Raw genomic sequence first — 15,395 nt, 5'->3', positions numbered from 1 at the left:
AATTTACTCTAAAGGAGTATGAGTTTTATATGCAGACCAGTAATCAAACAAAAGCGAGTTATTTTGACCAGTTATTGGCCAAAATCAGTTCTCATACTACAGTTTTAGTTCTCTTACACCCATTTTCCCACTCTTACTTGCTGTTATGTAAATATGCCCTACTGCTCTTGCAAGATCATGCACACGAGAAAGAATCACAGGGGGCCAGAGCACCTTCAATGTCTTGCAGCACAGTAAATGACTTTCCAGTCAGTTTACCATCTAGATTAACAATCAGCATAATTGTATACAAATGTGTTAAGGCTGATCTTGATACAACTCTCTTGGTACCTCTAATTTCCAGGGTTCCTTTCAATATGCATTTCCTCTTTAAATCATGATTGGTCGGAGTTGCAATGAATTCCTTACTGGACAGTGGGAAAAGTTTGTTTATCTGACCTACAAATTTTTGGGCTCATTCCGCAGTTTGACATGGAGCATCAACTTGAAACTTTGCTTGGAATTTTGTTGTCTCCCAATTCTGTAGCACTGATTGAAGTTATGCAGCCATCCAGTGCTTCCCTTGAAATCACCATAATCTATGTCATTCACAATTTGATTTGCATAATGTAGTAGTTTACTATCACGCACATCCTGTAAATTGTACCGAGCGTCCTTGAAACATGCAAACACCAGTTTTTGGAACAAGTGTGCCTTGTCCTCCCTCGAATATCTGTAGTTTTTCTTAGGCACTACATGGTCATATTGCTGCAGACTTATTTGAAATCTGTTCCTTTTTTTATACCATGGTGCAAATGATACTCCATGTACATAATTATGTTCAGTATCCACTCCTTGGGCAACAATTGCCCTTTACTACGTTTCATTGAAGGATTTGTGGCTCCCTGTCCAACAAGAATGATTAACTACACGGCTCAATGCCTAACCCAATATCACTTTCACTTGTTACACATATATCATCACTGTACTCCTCATGATCACTGTACTCCTCATGTACACTGTCCACACAGGCAAGCACATACGACACTTCACATTATACTGATTGTTCTTGCAGGAACGCTAATATTTCATCTTCCACTTCTTTCTCACTCTGTAAAATTCCTCGTGTTCCTTTCTGACGAAATATCAACTCGGCAACTGTTACTGTAGATATAATGCAATGTTTGCTTTGTATCAGCACTACTAACACTGTAACAGTGTTATTACTCATCGACAAAGCATTTCATCTATGCTCAGTAGCCTCATGCTGTGCTGATCACTGGATGCATCCAGTCCCACCCCCTGTTGCCATTAGCAGCCAATATGGTAGTTGCGTGGCAAACAATATGTGGGGAGTCGAATGCCGTAAACATCATTGGCCTTTTGTGACCTCACACTCATGGGGTTTCTGGTAAGCCCCGTAAGGGCAACTTCTTCAGCTCATAGGAGTCAGAATGAGGGTTGCACTGCAAGTTTCACTGAATGCATCATATTATCCCTCACTTCCAGCCACTGAGCCTCCAAGCGATGTATGATCTTCTTGGGCACAAATGAGGTAATAGCCTGCAGGGGGACTGAACAGCTAGCTGGAAGTGGGAGCGAACAAGCCACCTTGGCTATCACATCAGCAAGTTAATTGCCCTGGATCCCTCTGTGCCCCAGTACTCAGCACAAAATAATTCTGTCCTCTGCTTGCCTTTGCAAGAGACGGGGAGTGCCCTGCATTTCTTGCTCAATATGATATGATGGGTACATCTGGCCTATAACAAGAAGGGCACTGTGAGAATCTGAGCAGATGAGCAATTTCTTGCCACAACACAATCTCATCTGTTCTAATGTCCTCAGGATAGCAAAGAATTCCACATAACAAACTGAAAACTGATCTGGGAGCCTTTTCCTTAGAATGTCAGAGAATGTGAAGAGAAGCCAATAAAATGAATGTTCTTGTAAAGAGTAATAAAATCAGTGTGGCATTTTAAATGATTTTAAAGGTACGAAACTGGAGTACAACTCTTCCTGTATACAGTCACATCAACACATAATCTGGGCCTCTGTAGTACCCAGGAGGATCACCTTCTCCACCCCTGGCTTTAGACCTTAATACCCCCCCCCCCCCCCCCCCCACATATAATAACTCAAGGCCTCTCCCCCGTACATATTCCAAATGTCACTGCTGTCCAAGGATGATTATGGAATGGATCTTTTAATGGCGGCTGAGCAACAGAGAGAGATGTTGGCAATTTTGAAACAGGCAGACCCTTGCATACCTGGCGAACCATGAAGAGAAGATGTTGAATAGACAGTGGATGTTCATCAGCCTCTGCACACAGGCTAGCAACTGGAATCAAGCAGTAAGCCCATGTTGACAGTCTAATATCCTTGTGGTGAACTGCATCCAGCATTCTGCAGTATGAAGGTCTTGCTGTTCCATAAACCTGCCATTTCTATTGAAGCTGGGGTCGCACAAAGTCCTCATAATGCTGGAGAAGACATGTCCTGTTGGCTCCAAAAGATCTAGGACTGGCGTATTTAAGGATGTTTAAAGCCTCAAAGCATATCAATTCTATGTCTTTAAGGTGTGGCAGCCACATCACAAGTAAGGCACAGATAGATAAATCAAAAGAGTGGGAGCGATTAAAATCAACACAGTTTTCTCGAAAGAAAATTTAAAACCTGATGTTTTGGACCATTCCTCCAGCTGCCTGATTGTCAAGTGCGGCCACTGCAAGGCTGGAGGAAGCACAGAAGATGAAGTAGTCATCCTCAAACAAGGAACACAATATGGGATACTATACTGTGGACATAATACTGCCAAGTAAAAAATTGATAGCTGTTACACTTAAAACACTCCCTTGAGATACACCATTCTGTTGCTTAAAATGATCAGACATGGCATTCTAAAATACCTCTCCAAGAGGAAGGACCATATGAAAATGGATAGACATTCATGGAACCCCTTCTCATAGTGTACAACAAAATAATATGCCTAGAGGTAGTGCTGTATGCCTTTTCCAAATTGAAGAATACACTGATATGTGTTGCTTATGAAGGAAAGCTTGCTGAATTACCACTTGGAGCAGGGTCAGGTTATTGAGTGTGGAGTGATACCTCCTGAACCAGTACTGGTAGTGACCTGGTAGGGACTTGGTTTTGAGAACCCACACTCGGCATTGGTTGACCATTCACTGCAGTGTTTTTCCTACACAGCTTGTGAGGCAAAGCTACAAGGTCAAAGCAGGTTGAACTTCTTAAGAAGTCAAAAAGACAACTGGGTGAGTATGACAGTTGTTTAGTTGGAGAACTCCCTCAACTCAGTCAAGGGTGTGGTCACATGCTGTGAGATTATGGACATGGACATCCCAGGGCTGAAACGAGAATGGGCATCATAGGGGATAGTCAGTGTGGAAGAAAGGATGTCGACGAGTATAATGGAGAAATTGAGAAGACCACCAATTTCATTGTGACCTTCATCTACCTGAAAACACAATGGCATGGTTCCTCCATCTTAGGGTTAGGGCTTACATACCAATCCCTGTGAGACACTACAAATGCCAGCAATTTGTCCACACAACAGTGATTTTCGGAGGTGAGGTGACTTGCAGGAAACGTGAAAAAGCACCCCTTTTAATCTGGCACTGACCAAACGTCTGCTATGGTACCCATCAACTACTTTGGCAGCTACGGAGCATCAAGTCGAGACAGCCTAGTTTTCGCTGAGGAATGTAAAACTCAGGAAATCACAGCAACAAAATGAATCCCTTATGCAGAAGCCAGGAAATAATATAAGAATACGAAACTGCCTGTCTTTGCCACTTCTTCTGCTTCCTTGGTGAAAAAATCTGTCTCCTAGGTAGACATTCAACATAGACAATATTTAGCGTACCATTATACACCACCTGTACCTTTATCTGCTAAAGCAAAGAGAGTAAACATACAGCAGCCCAGGCAGCACTGTCAAAAGAGAAAGGCACTACATTACAGTGTGCTAAGAAATGACACATCAAAAGCAGAGTGCCTCTCAACTCCCCCTTTCCCCAACAACTTTGAAGGGAAAAGTTGCATGGAGAGGACCACAACATTTGGGTCAAAAGCTGTCCCAGGTACTAGCAGACCTCAGAAAGGCACAGTTGACAGATAAGGAAGAAATGATCGTGGAGTTACTTGCTTCATTACCAGACCCCGGCAGCCCCTCCACACCCCATCACTCTACTAGTGCCTCACTGCCTCAGTACAAGGACAGGAATTAATCAAGACCATGTCACAGAAATGACTCCCATCCTCCAGTGGAATATGAATGAATGCAGGACTCAAATGGAGGAATTGAGACTACTTGTACAGGACAGATTTATCTGCCTATGTCTCCAAGAGGCTCATCATAAATTGACTGATGCACCTGTACTTGGAGGCTATGCCCGCAGCAGAAAGACTATCTTACGGGCGATATTGTTAAAGGTAGGGTAGCAGTGTTTGCCACAGACACATTCCACTCCTCACCTGTGTCCTTAACCAAAACTGATCACTTTTAGGATAGTGGCCCATTTACACATCACGGTATGCTCTGTGTACCTACTGCTCCATGAGACCGTTGACAGAGAGATCCTCACACAGCTTACTGATGAATTTCTCCCTCCCTTTCTCCTTCCCAAGGACTTCAATGCACACAGTGCACTATGGTGATTTAACACCACTTGCCCCAAGGGTCGGATAGTTGATGATCCGACACGAATTACAGGTATCATATTGATGAACGTTGATGACGCTACACACAGGTTCATCTACAGCCCTAGGTACTTCTTTTGGCTTGCCTGACCCTGCAGACACGGCTCAGTGGGGAGTGGACAATGACCTTCATGGCAGTGATAACATCCTATCTTGATCCATTTGCCAGATGGAGCAGATCCCAAAAGGAAACGACTGAGATGACTGCTCAGAAATAATAACTGGATCCTTTATAGGCTGTTAGCTGTTTTCGAGCAATGTGATACCATTAATGTGGGTGGATTAATTTACAGCTGTGATTCACCACACTACTGGTGCATCCATCTCTCAGACAAAGGAAACACTCGGGACACAGGTTGTCCCTTGGTGGAAAGATGAGTCTCATTCTGTAATCAGGGACAGTGGGCAGCTATGTGAGTTTTGATCAGTGCCTTGCAGATGTGAATCTTGCAACATTTCGAATGGCAAGAGCAAAGGAGAAGATAATAATTCAAGAAAGTGAGCGGAGGTTTTTACAAGAGTTCTTGAACTCCATCAATTTATCCACGTCTGCAAGCAAAGTATAGGAAGCCGTTAGAAGGATCTCAAGGCAGAACTCACAAGCACCAATAGCAGCTATACGGGAGCAGACGTATCTCATAACATCACCAAGAGACATTATGGGCAGTTCTAACCAGGATCCAGCTTTCCATCATTATCAGTAGACAGCAATGGGTTGGTTTTGTTTTCCATTCCATCAGCAATGAAGAATACAGTCAGCCCTTTTCTCTGTGGGATTTCGATTCTGCAATGTCAGTAGCTCATGGTACTGCTCCCAGTCACAACCTGATAATATACAGCATCTTGAAACAGTTGAAACTGCGGTCAAAGGTGGTCCTCCTCCAGCTCCTAAATGAAATTTGGATGACAGTAGAGTCCCCAACTCACGGAGGGGGTTTATTTTAAACCTGATTTTGAAACTAGAGAAGGTTTGGACTAGCCCTGGTAGTTATCATAGCTTTAGTCTCACAAGTTGCATAGGAAAGACAGTGGAGCAAATGGTCAAGCGGTACCTAGTGTGGGTTCTCAAAACCAAGTGCCTACTAAGTCTCTACCACCATGGGTTCAGGAGATATCACTCTACACTCGATAACATGAGCCTGCTTGAAGCAGTGACTCAGAAAGCTTTTTCTTTGTAAGCAATGCCATGTCAGTGTATTTTTTAATTTGGAAAAGGCATACAATGCTACCTGGCGGCATTATTTTTGTTGCAGCTCTATGAGTGTGGGTTCCATGAATGTCCCACTTTCATATGATCTTACTTCTTGGAAAGATATTTTAGATACAAGGTTGAGAATGCTCTGACTGACCATTTCAAGGAGGAGAACAGTGTCTATCAAGGATGAGTTTTAAGTGTAACAGCTTTTGCCACTTCACTTACCACAGTATAGTATCCCATACTTTGTTCCTTGTTTGATGATGACTACTTCATCTTCTGTGTTTCCTCCAACTAAGCAGCAGATACGCACCAACTGCATTTGTCAAGCAGGTCCTTGAAGGAATAGTCTAAAACCCCAGATTTTGAATTAGCTTTCGAGAAAACTTTGAGTGTTGGTTCTAATCACTCACACTCTTTTTAATTCACTTGTTTCAAAACTAGGCAATACCGTTCTCACTTTTATGGGAAAGGTGAAATATCCGGGCCTCACTTTTGACAAGTGGCAAACACAAATGTCACATCTGAAAGAACTGAAACAGAGATCCCTCAAGGCTTTAAACATGCATACATGCGCCAGCTGTTGGTCTCGGAGAGCTAACAGGCCCCATCTTCTACAGCATTATAAGAACTTTGTGTACTTCAGTACTGATGTCAGGTTTATGGATCAGCAAGGCCTTTTTAACACAAAATGCTGGATGCAGTTCACCAAAACGGTATTAGATTATCAACATGGGCTTACTGCTCTAGTCCAGTTACAAGCCTGTATGCGGAGGCTGCTGAGCTTCCACTGTCTATTCAATGTCTTCTCCTTGTGGTTCACCAAGCACACACGGGGTCTATCTGTTCCAAAATTGTCGGCACCTCTCTCTGTGGCCCAGATGTACTGGAAGGTCCATTCCGTAAGCATGCTCAGGCAGCAAGGACATTTGTGATCCATGCATGGGAAAGCCTTGAGTTAATACAGGGTGGAGCAGAGGAAACGAATGTTTTTTGAACCACCAGTATGCGAAGACGAAAGGGAGTATTGACCTTGAATGAATGTTGGCAAACTGCCCATACAATGCAGTTTCAGTCATTATGGAGCGTAGAGCATCGTGTGTTCGTTGTCTAGCAGTAATTTAGAAACAATGATTTCATAGTCACACTGCAACGTCTTTTCTGTAAAAAATTTAGAGTTGGGCGTCGAGGTACAGTGCCTGATCGAAATACTGTACTCCGATGGGTTGCAGTGTTTAGAAGTACTAGATCTGTGATGAAAAAGAAACTAGCTGGTCTTAACTGTCCAGTTCGTACTACAGAAAACGTAGATCGAGTGAGAATGGCAGTTCTTGCTAGTCCGAAACGATTGGCTAGACGACAGACTGTGGTGCTGGGTATGTCACGTTGTTCACTTCGCTGCATCTTACATGATGACCTAAGTTTCACCCATAGAAGATAATGATCATCCAGCAGCTTAGTGATTTTGTGCAATGCAGAGAGTTTTGTCGCGTAATGGACGAAATTTTTACGAAAGATGCAGATGCTACAGTCTTCATGAGTGATGAAGTGGATTTTCATGTAGATGGTTACATCAATGTTCAAAATTGTCGGTATTGGGCACTGGAGAACCCACATGAATTACACCAAAGACCTCTCCACAGTTTAAAAGTAACAGTGTGGCACTGCATTTCAAGGATGGGGATTGTTGGACCCTATTTTTTTTTAAGAGGAAGGAACTGTAGTTACCGCGAACATCAGTGCACTACGTTAAAATGTTAAACAACTTTCTTCGTCCAGAACTTGAAAGGCCTCAAGTGAACATGAGTGAAATATGGTTTCAGCAGGATGGTGCCACAGCTCACATATCGAGAGCAAAAATGGAAGTGGTTCGACAAATGTTCCCAGGACATGTTATTCTGAGATATGGTGATGTTTACTGGCCCCCTTGCTCACCCGACTTGTCGATACGCGACTTCTTTTTGTACGGATATTGAAAATCAAAAGTCTCCATGAACAAGCCTCACACAATCGAAGACCTGAAGAATTCCATTTGTCAGGAAATTGAAGCCGTGCCAAATGAAATGTTGGAGAGAGCCATGCGTAACTTTCGGGAGAGGATCCAAATTTGAATCCAGCAAGAAGGACGTCATCTCCAAGATATTATTTTTGAACCTAATTAAAGCATGTATATTTCAAAACTGCATTAAAAAATCAATCTCTTAATGTTTGTTTTTATTAATTTTATCAAACCGTGTCCCAGTCATTCAATAGTGAAAAACATGTGTTTCCTCTGCTCCACCCTGTACATGTGTGTGTGGTGGGGGGAGGGGGATGGGTATTAAGGTCCAGAGCCAGGTATGAAGGTGGTGATGCCTTCTGGCTACTACAGAGGCCCAGATTACTTTTAGATTTGGCTGTATACATAAACAGTTGTACCCCAGTGTATATTTTTAAAATTTCAGCAAATAAAGTATCATTTAGCAATCATTTAATAGTGTGAATACTCCCAGATGATACACCCTTCACTTTGGGAGTGGAAGTATTCATTTGATTCACAACAATGTCTCATGAGCAGCCAGTGATATGTTGGTCCTCTTGGGCAGAGCCCCACATGCCTGAGTAAGCCCCCTTACAACTGAGATGCAGAAGTTTCTCCAGAGGTTGCTCACTAACATCTGTTACGGCTCAAAGGCCATATCTCATCAGCAAGCAGTACATCTTGAGATTTATTTATTTATTTATTTATAATGAGGTTTCAATCTTCCTCACAAATAGGGCGCTTAAGCCAAGATGTCTGTTGTCTATGACACACAGTGATCAACTGCTGCATCATACTGTGGTTGCTGAAGCGTGCCCACAGATTATGGTTACAGAGAACTGACGGCACTTACCAGGCCCGTCTCGGGAAACCCAGTTTCGCCAAGGCTGTGCCCAACAAATAAATGCTGAGCTCCGGATGGACTCATCATTTAGACTGACTTAGGAGGCACATGTGGCTTGCTGAATGCCACGGCTCATGGAGATGACGAGCAGTAGCTCCCCCCTCCCAGATTAATGTTTTGTTATTGCTGCTGCATACTTAGAATACAACCACTTTCCACACAGATTTGTTGTAAGAAATTAGAGCAACTACTTTAGAACTATTGCAAATTACTCACAAGATTGCAGTCAAGGTGAAAAGCAGTAGGCAGATGCCCTGCATTATACTGCTCTGCAGGACGGCAGTCGACAAGGAAAAATCGTACACTTTCTGCCAGCTGCTCAGTAACATCATTTGAAGATTCCGCATTTTCAATCAGTTCCTGTGCACTTACTGGCAGGCACAGTGCTTGTGATATACTTGATGACGAAACTCCAGGAGATCCAAATAGATCTGCTGACAATTCCTGAAACAGAATGTATTCAACATTTTCTACTTGCAATATCGCATCCTTATGTCTGCATCCTAGACCATATCAGCCTTTTACTGCGACAGGCATTCATAATCACATGTACAAAATGTCAAATTACCCAGAATCAGAAAGTATCAAAACACAGTGTTTCATGAATTTTTATGCATATCAGCTAAGATTTAGTATTAAAATAGTGTAACAGAAATTAATTATAGCCTTTAACATGTGTTTGCATATAACTTCTAGCTCTGCAGCAGCAACACTTCTTGGTTATCAATGAACTTAACACGCAATATGCTGAGATTTTAGTAATTCCTTCATGCTTATTAGACATTAGTGCCAACATGATCTGTGCACACAAGACACACACACTGTGAATCCGCAACAGAAAACAAGTTGAGAAAGCAAACTAAAGCCATCCTCTCACAGTACATGTTTCTTATTCCAAAGCATGCCAGACGTAGTGTCCGTCATGGCTGCTGCACACTCTGCAACAGCCCACTACACCACACGCAACACAACATGCTCCTCTTAGTGGTTTACGAACACAGTGCTTGTAATAAACCGTACTATAATACCCCCATTAATCATTTTACTGCTGTGGACATGTATACACATCCTGCTTTGCTGTCTGTTAAGTGCCAGGGATGTGTATACACACATCACTTGTGTTCCCTACAGTGCAGTTGATGTTTGTCCGCGTCGTGAGCCACCAACCATTCACTGTTGCAGAAGAGTTACTTCCGTGTCTCCGTGAATAAAAAGGTATTGAGTATTTATTGTGCAACATATACACCTCTTTGTGTACTATCACCTGCAAAAAATCTCATTTTTGATATCCTGAACTGTTTATCAAGTATGACAACTGTTGCAACACACAATTCCTGATTCATACGGAGAGAAGTGGGTGTGTTGTGTGTGGCTATCCATCAGACATAAAAATCAGTAACTTGAGAATGAAATGACATATCCTCCTCCTCTCAATTTTAATTAAAATTTTGAAATCCTATCTACTTTTCATATACTGCAACATATGAGCTACAATCAACCACATGCAAAGATTGCCCAATGTGTTTTTACCTCTGAAAACTCTTTAAAATTTCATGCAATGTTTTACTTCAGTTGATGCAGCAAAGTAACTATGACTTATGAGAAAAAGAAATTAAGTTTAGCAATTAAAGATATTAGACTCTAAGATGTGTAAAAATCAAATTTTTTTTCAGCGAATAGTTTTCTTACAATCAGATGGTAAGTATTACACAGCAGACAAAACGCCATATCTCAGCACAGGTATTGGCATTCGGTAAGCAGTAAAGCCACAACAATGCAACATTCAGCATGGAATATAGAAAGCACGTCTGTAGCAGTGAACGAGTTAACAGTAAAATACACTGACAAAGAAATTAACATTGAGTAATGGAATTTTGGGAATACATTTGTCTAAGTAACAAATTTAATTAATTAACACTGCAAGTTCAGAGGGTTATTTCACACTTCAAATGTGAAATACTGGGATGTTAATAAGAGGTGTAAACACTAGAAAGTTTAATGCAAGCATACCAAATTGCTTGCATTGCGTTGTACAGGCGTTGAATGTCAGTTTGTGGGATCAAGTTCGATGCCTGTTGCACTGGTTCGATCAATACAGGGACAGTTAATGCTGGTTGTGTCAGATACTGAAGTTGTCATCCAACAATGTCCCACACATGTGGTGATCCGGCAGGCCTAGGCAACAAATCAACACTCTATAGAGCATGTTCGGTTACAAGAGTGTGTTCTCCTGTTGGAAAGCACTTCCTGGAGTGCTGTTCATGAACTGCACAACAGGCTGAATCACCAGACTGATATACAAATTTGCAGTCAGGGTGTAGGGTAGCAGGGAGAGTACTCCTGCTGTCATACGAAATTGCAATGCAGACCATTAATCCAAGTGTAGGTACAGTGTGCCTAAGTCGCAGGAAGGTTGGTTGCAGCAGCTCACCTGGCTGCCTCCTGACCAACACAGGGCACCAAGGCAGAACCAAATTTCAACAGAACCAATTTTCATCAGGAAACAAAAATGACCTCCAGTCCACCCCGTAATGAAGTCTTGCTTGACACCATTTAAGTTAAAAATCACGGTGGTTTGGGGTCAGTGGAATGCTTGCTACAGAGGGTCTCGCTCACAGGTGTCCCTGAAGTAACCAATTTGTAACAGTTTGTTGAGTCACTGGGTGTCAACTGCTGTTTAAATTGCTGCTGCAGATGCAGTACGAAGCGCCACAGCCACATGCCAAACTCTACAATACTCATTTTGGTAGTGCCAAGTGGTCATCCTGAGCCTCGTCTTCTTGCGACAATACACCTCCATGACCACCACTGCCAGCAATCGTGTACAGTGACTACATTCCTGTCAAGTCTTTCTGCAATATACGGAAGGAACATAAAGCTTCTCATAGCCCTATTAGACAACCTCGTCTGAAGTTGGGGAGCTGTTGGGAATGGCGTGTTCATCACCTTAAAGGCATTCTTAACTAACGTTAAATAACAACATCAATCTCAAATGTAACTAACACTCATGACCTTTACAGTGTATATTTAAAGCAGACCTGCTTTTTATCCTCTCGGTGGCACTACTAGCACCACTCTTATGCAACTGGCATGAAATCTGAATAGTCGTCATATTTCAGAAGTAGAAACACACCTACCAAATTCCATTTATCTCGCACAACAACTCCTTGGTGTTGTGATTCCAACCCCCCCCCCCCCCTCCCCCCCGTCAGTGTACTTTCATCATCTGCCCCAGGCACAGTTCCACCACTCCCTCATTTTTCCACTTTCTACATTATACACATTCTGCATTTAAAAAAATTCTGTTTGGCATTCCTTTGAAGTCAGTAGCTCGAGCCTAATGCATTGCACTTTATCAAACATGGGGAAGTGCAGAGCCTGACAATGTTTCTTGCAATAATCCTTATTTTTAACATAACTGGATGGATAAAAAAATCTGTTCACCAAGTAGGGACAGGAGAAAAAACTTTCGAAGGATACGGGGATGTGCAAGCTTTTGGAGCCAATCCTTCTTCCTCCTGGCAGAACGGTCTCGGGGAAAAGAAGATGAATGAAGGAAAAAGACTGACAAGATTTAGGAAATGGGGATAATTGTGGAAAAGTCACCCAGAACCCCAGGTCAGGGGACACTTAGCAGAGAAGATGAAAAGGAAACTATTTTTCCTTCAACCCTCTTTGTTTACCTTCAACAGTTCTGTAAGAAGGAAGAGGTGCTGGCTCTAAAAGCTTGTGCATTTCCATATTCTTCATAAGTGTTTTCTCCTGCTCTTTCTTGGTGAGTAGATTTTTAATCAATCCAATTATATTATATTTTCAAACACTGATTAATTTCATTCTTAGTTTTTAACATTATATAAGCATTGCTCCTTCTTAATAAGTCTGTTAAGACACATTTATTCCCGTTATCATTTGCCAGCCACATTGTTCTCTTTGTAATATAAACTATACTGAAATTAGCCAATGACATAGACAGCAGTCTTTCAATTGACTGGTCCACATACCATAGCACATTTCGAAAACAGAACAGACTGTCTTGGATGAAGAGTGCTCTTATTTATAATAAATAACATTGAATATTTCAAATCATACTTCCATTAAGTTAATAAGAAACACTCAGTATTTCTTAGAAAAAACAAAAATCACAAGCAGGCAATGGGACACAAACCTACTTCCCTTGCCTTTGTAGATCATCATCATCATCTTTAGCATTTTCCTGCCCCAGGGTGGGTCTGTTTAGACATAAGCCTCGCCATCTATTCCTGTTTTCCACCATCTTTGTGCGTTCATTCTGGTCCAGTCCTTGCCCCCCCCCCCCCCCCCTTTTCCCCCTCGCAACAAACTCCACCACATCTATCAGCCATCTATCCCTTTGTTTTTCTCTCAGCTGTTTCCTTTGCATCTCCATTTCACGTATCTTCTTCAGAATCTTCTTGTTTTCCATTCTCTTTAAGTGCCCCTGTTGTCTTACCCTTGATCTTTCTATTCTGCTCTGCAAGAATTCCTCTTTCACTATTTCCCTTACCTTCTTATTCTTCATCCTATCTCTCCTTGTTACTCCTATCCTACTCCTGAGGAGTGTCATTTCACATGCCTATAATCTGCTTACATTTCTTTTCTTCACTGTCCATATTTCAGATGTATAGGTCAATACTGGATGTAGTAACTTTTATACACAGGGTGGGGCAAATTAAAGTGGCCTGGAGAACAGGTTTCCAAGGTACAAGGAAACACAGCAAAGGAAATACAGTACTAACCTGACTACAGCAGACGTTGAATGTGACTACGATTCATCTCTTGGCACTTTTTGGCCCTGGTCAGCAAACTGCTGAATGCGGGTCAAAGTTCAATTGCTGGAATTGCAGCAATCTCATCAGAAATGTTCTCCTGCAGTTCTTGAAGACTATGAGGATTGTTGCGATACACCTTAGACTTGTGGACCCCCACACAAAGTAATCGCACACTGACAGATCAAGTGACTTGGGTGGCCAGCTAGGCCATGACCAGACTGACCTCTGCTAACAACTAGGTCATGCGTGAAGAGTGTATAAATATGCTCAATGGTTCACTCAGTCGTAAGGGCAGTTACTCCATCCCAATCAGCTGTAAGGGCAGTTACTCCATCCTGATGGAAGTAACTGTAGGTCTTTTTTTTCCTCTGTTAATGTTGCCACAAATAGTCAGGGCCACTTCTATTTGCCCTACCCTATATCACTTCTGTGTTTTTTGTGAGACATCATTGTTCCAAACCAGGCTGCTAACACTTCACAGGAATGCTTCTGCCAGTCTGCCACATCTGCTGATCTCTTTCCCATTTCTTTCATTTTCCTTTGCCACACTTCCCCAGTACCAGAAATTTTCCACCTTCTTCAATTGCTCACCTCTAATCCTTATTCTGCTAGTTGATATTCTTTCTTTCTAATTGTAACCAGGTTCCCACATTTGCTTACATTAAATTTCATTCCATACTGTCTCTCACTTTCTTTTTAAGCATCCAGATGTTGCTGCATCTCCTCCTCCCTGTATCTCCATATCATCATCTCATCTGCAACACCACTGCTTTCATCTACATCTACATTTACATCTATACTCTGTAAACCACTGTGACCTACGTGACAGAGGGCACATCCCTTTGTACCAATTGTTAGGGTTTTCCCCCCAGTCCATTCAAATATGGAGAATGGGAATAATGATTGTTCAAAAGCCTCTGTGAGTGCAATAATTATTCTAATCCTATCCTCATGATCCCTATGTGAGGAATATGTAGGAGGTTGTAGTATATTCCTAGAGTCATCATATAAAGATAATTCTTGAAAGTTTGTTAGCAGACTTTCCCGGGATAGTTTACATCTATCTTCAAGAGTCTTCCAGTTCAATTCCTTCAGTATCTCTGTTATGCTCTCCCATGGATTAAACAAACCTGTGACCATTTGTGTTGCCCTTCCTGTATACCTTCAATATCCTCTGTTGGTCCTATTTAGTATCGGTCCCATACACTTGAGCAATATTCTGAACAGGTCGCGTGAGTGATTTGTGCAATCTCCTTTGTAGACTGCACATTCCTATTATTCTATTAAGTCTACCACCAGCTTTACCCACAACTGAGTCTATGTGATTATTCCATTTCATATCCCCACACAGTGTTACACACAGATATTTGTATGAGTTTGAAGCATTTCAGGTTGGCTTGCGCTGCGTGGTGGTTTGTTATACTTCACCTCATGCACCAAACACTTCAATAATTTGTCACCTGAATACTCCTTTTGTATACAACAAATGTTGCTTACTGAATATTCGGTCGCCTTTAAGTATTACTGATCAGGCTCCAGCTAGTCTGTGCCCTGAATCTGTGTGCCTTCTTCCTCCAACTTTGGTTCAGACTTCGCCTGCTTACAGGCTCCACACAATGCTGCTGAAAATTAATTACTCATTCTCATTCACTCTACCACATAAATTAGAAATGAGATTCAATCCACCTTCTTATATATCTTCAAAATTACAACTCAATAGAAGATAAATGAGGACAGTTATCAACTTGTACACTGCATCTCTGTACTAACTACATAACGGATCTGATATTC

At 41.9% G+C, this 15,395-nt stretch overlaps 1 protein-coding gene across 2 annotated transcripts in view; it reads right to left on the bottom strand.

The window, feature by feature from the left end:
* Positions 1 to 15,395, bottom strand: part of LOC126278670 (TBC1 domain family member 23) — a 224,873-nt gene that overhangs the window by 99,593 nt on the left and 109,885 nt on the right. For both annotated transcript variants that reach the window (XM_049978909.1, XM_049978908.1), the window contains exon 7: positions 9,034 to 9,261. In XM_049978909.1, coding sequence (XP_049834866.1) covers positions 9,034 to 9,261 — 228 coding nt within the window. The remainder of the gene's footprint in view (positions 1 to 9,033; positions 9,262 to 15,395) is intronic.

This window comes from Schistocerca gregaria, chromosome 6 (assembly GCF_023897955.1).
Source record: "Schistocerca gregaria isolate iqSchGreg1 chromosome 6, iqSchGreg1.2, whole genome shotgun sequence".
Classification (NCBI taxonomy): domain Eukaryota; kingdom Metazoa; phylum Arthropoda; class Insecta; order Orthoptera; family Acrididae; genus Schistocerca; species Schistocerca gregaria.
The sequence above is the reverse complement of the archived record's forward strand: the minus strand, read 5'-3'. Positions and strand labels throughout refer to the sequence as shown.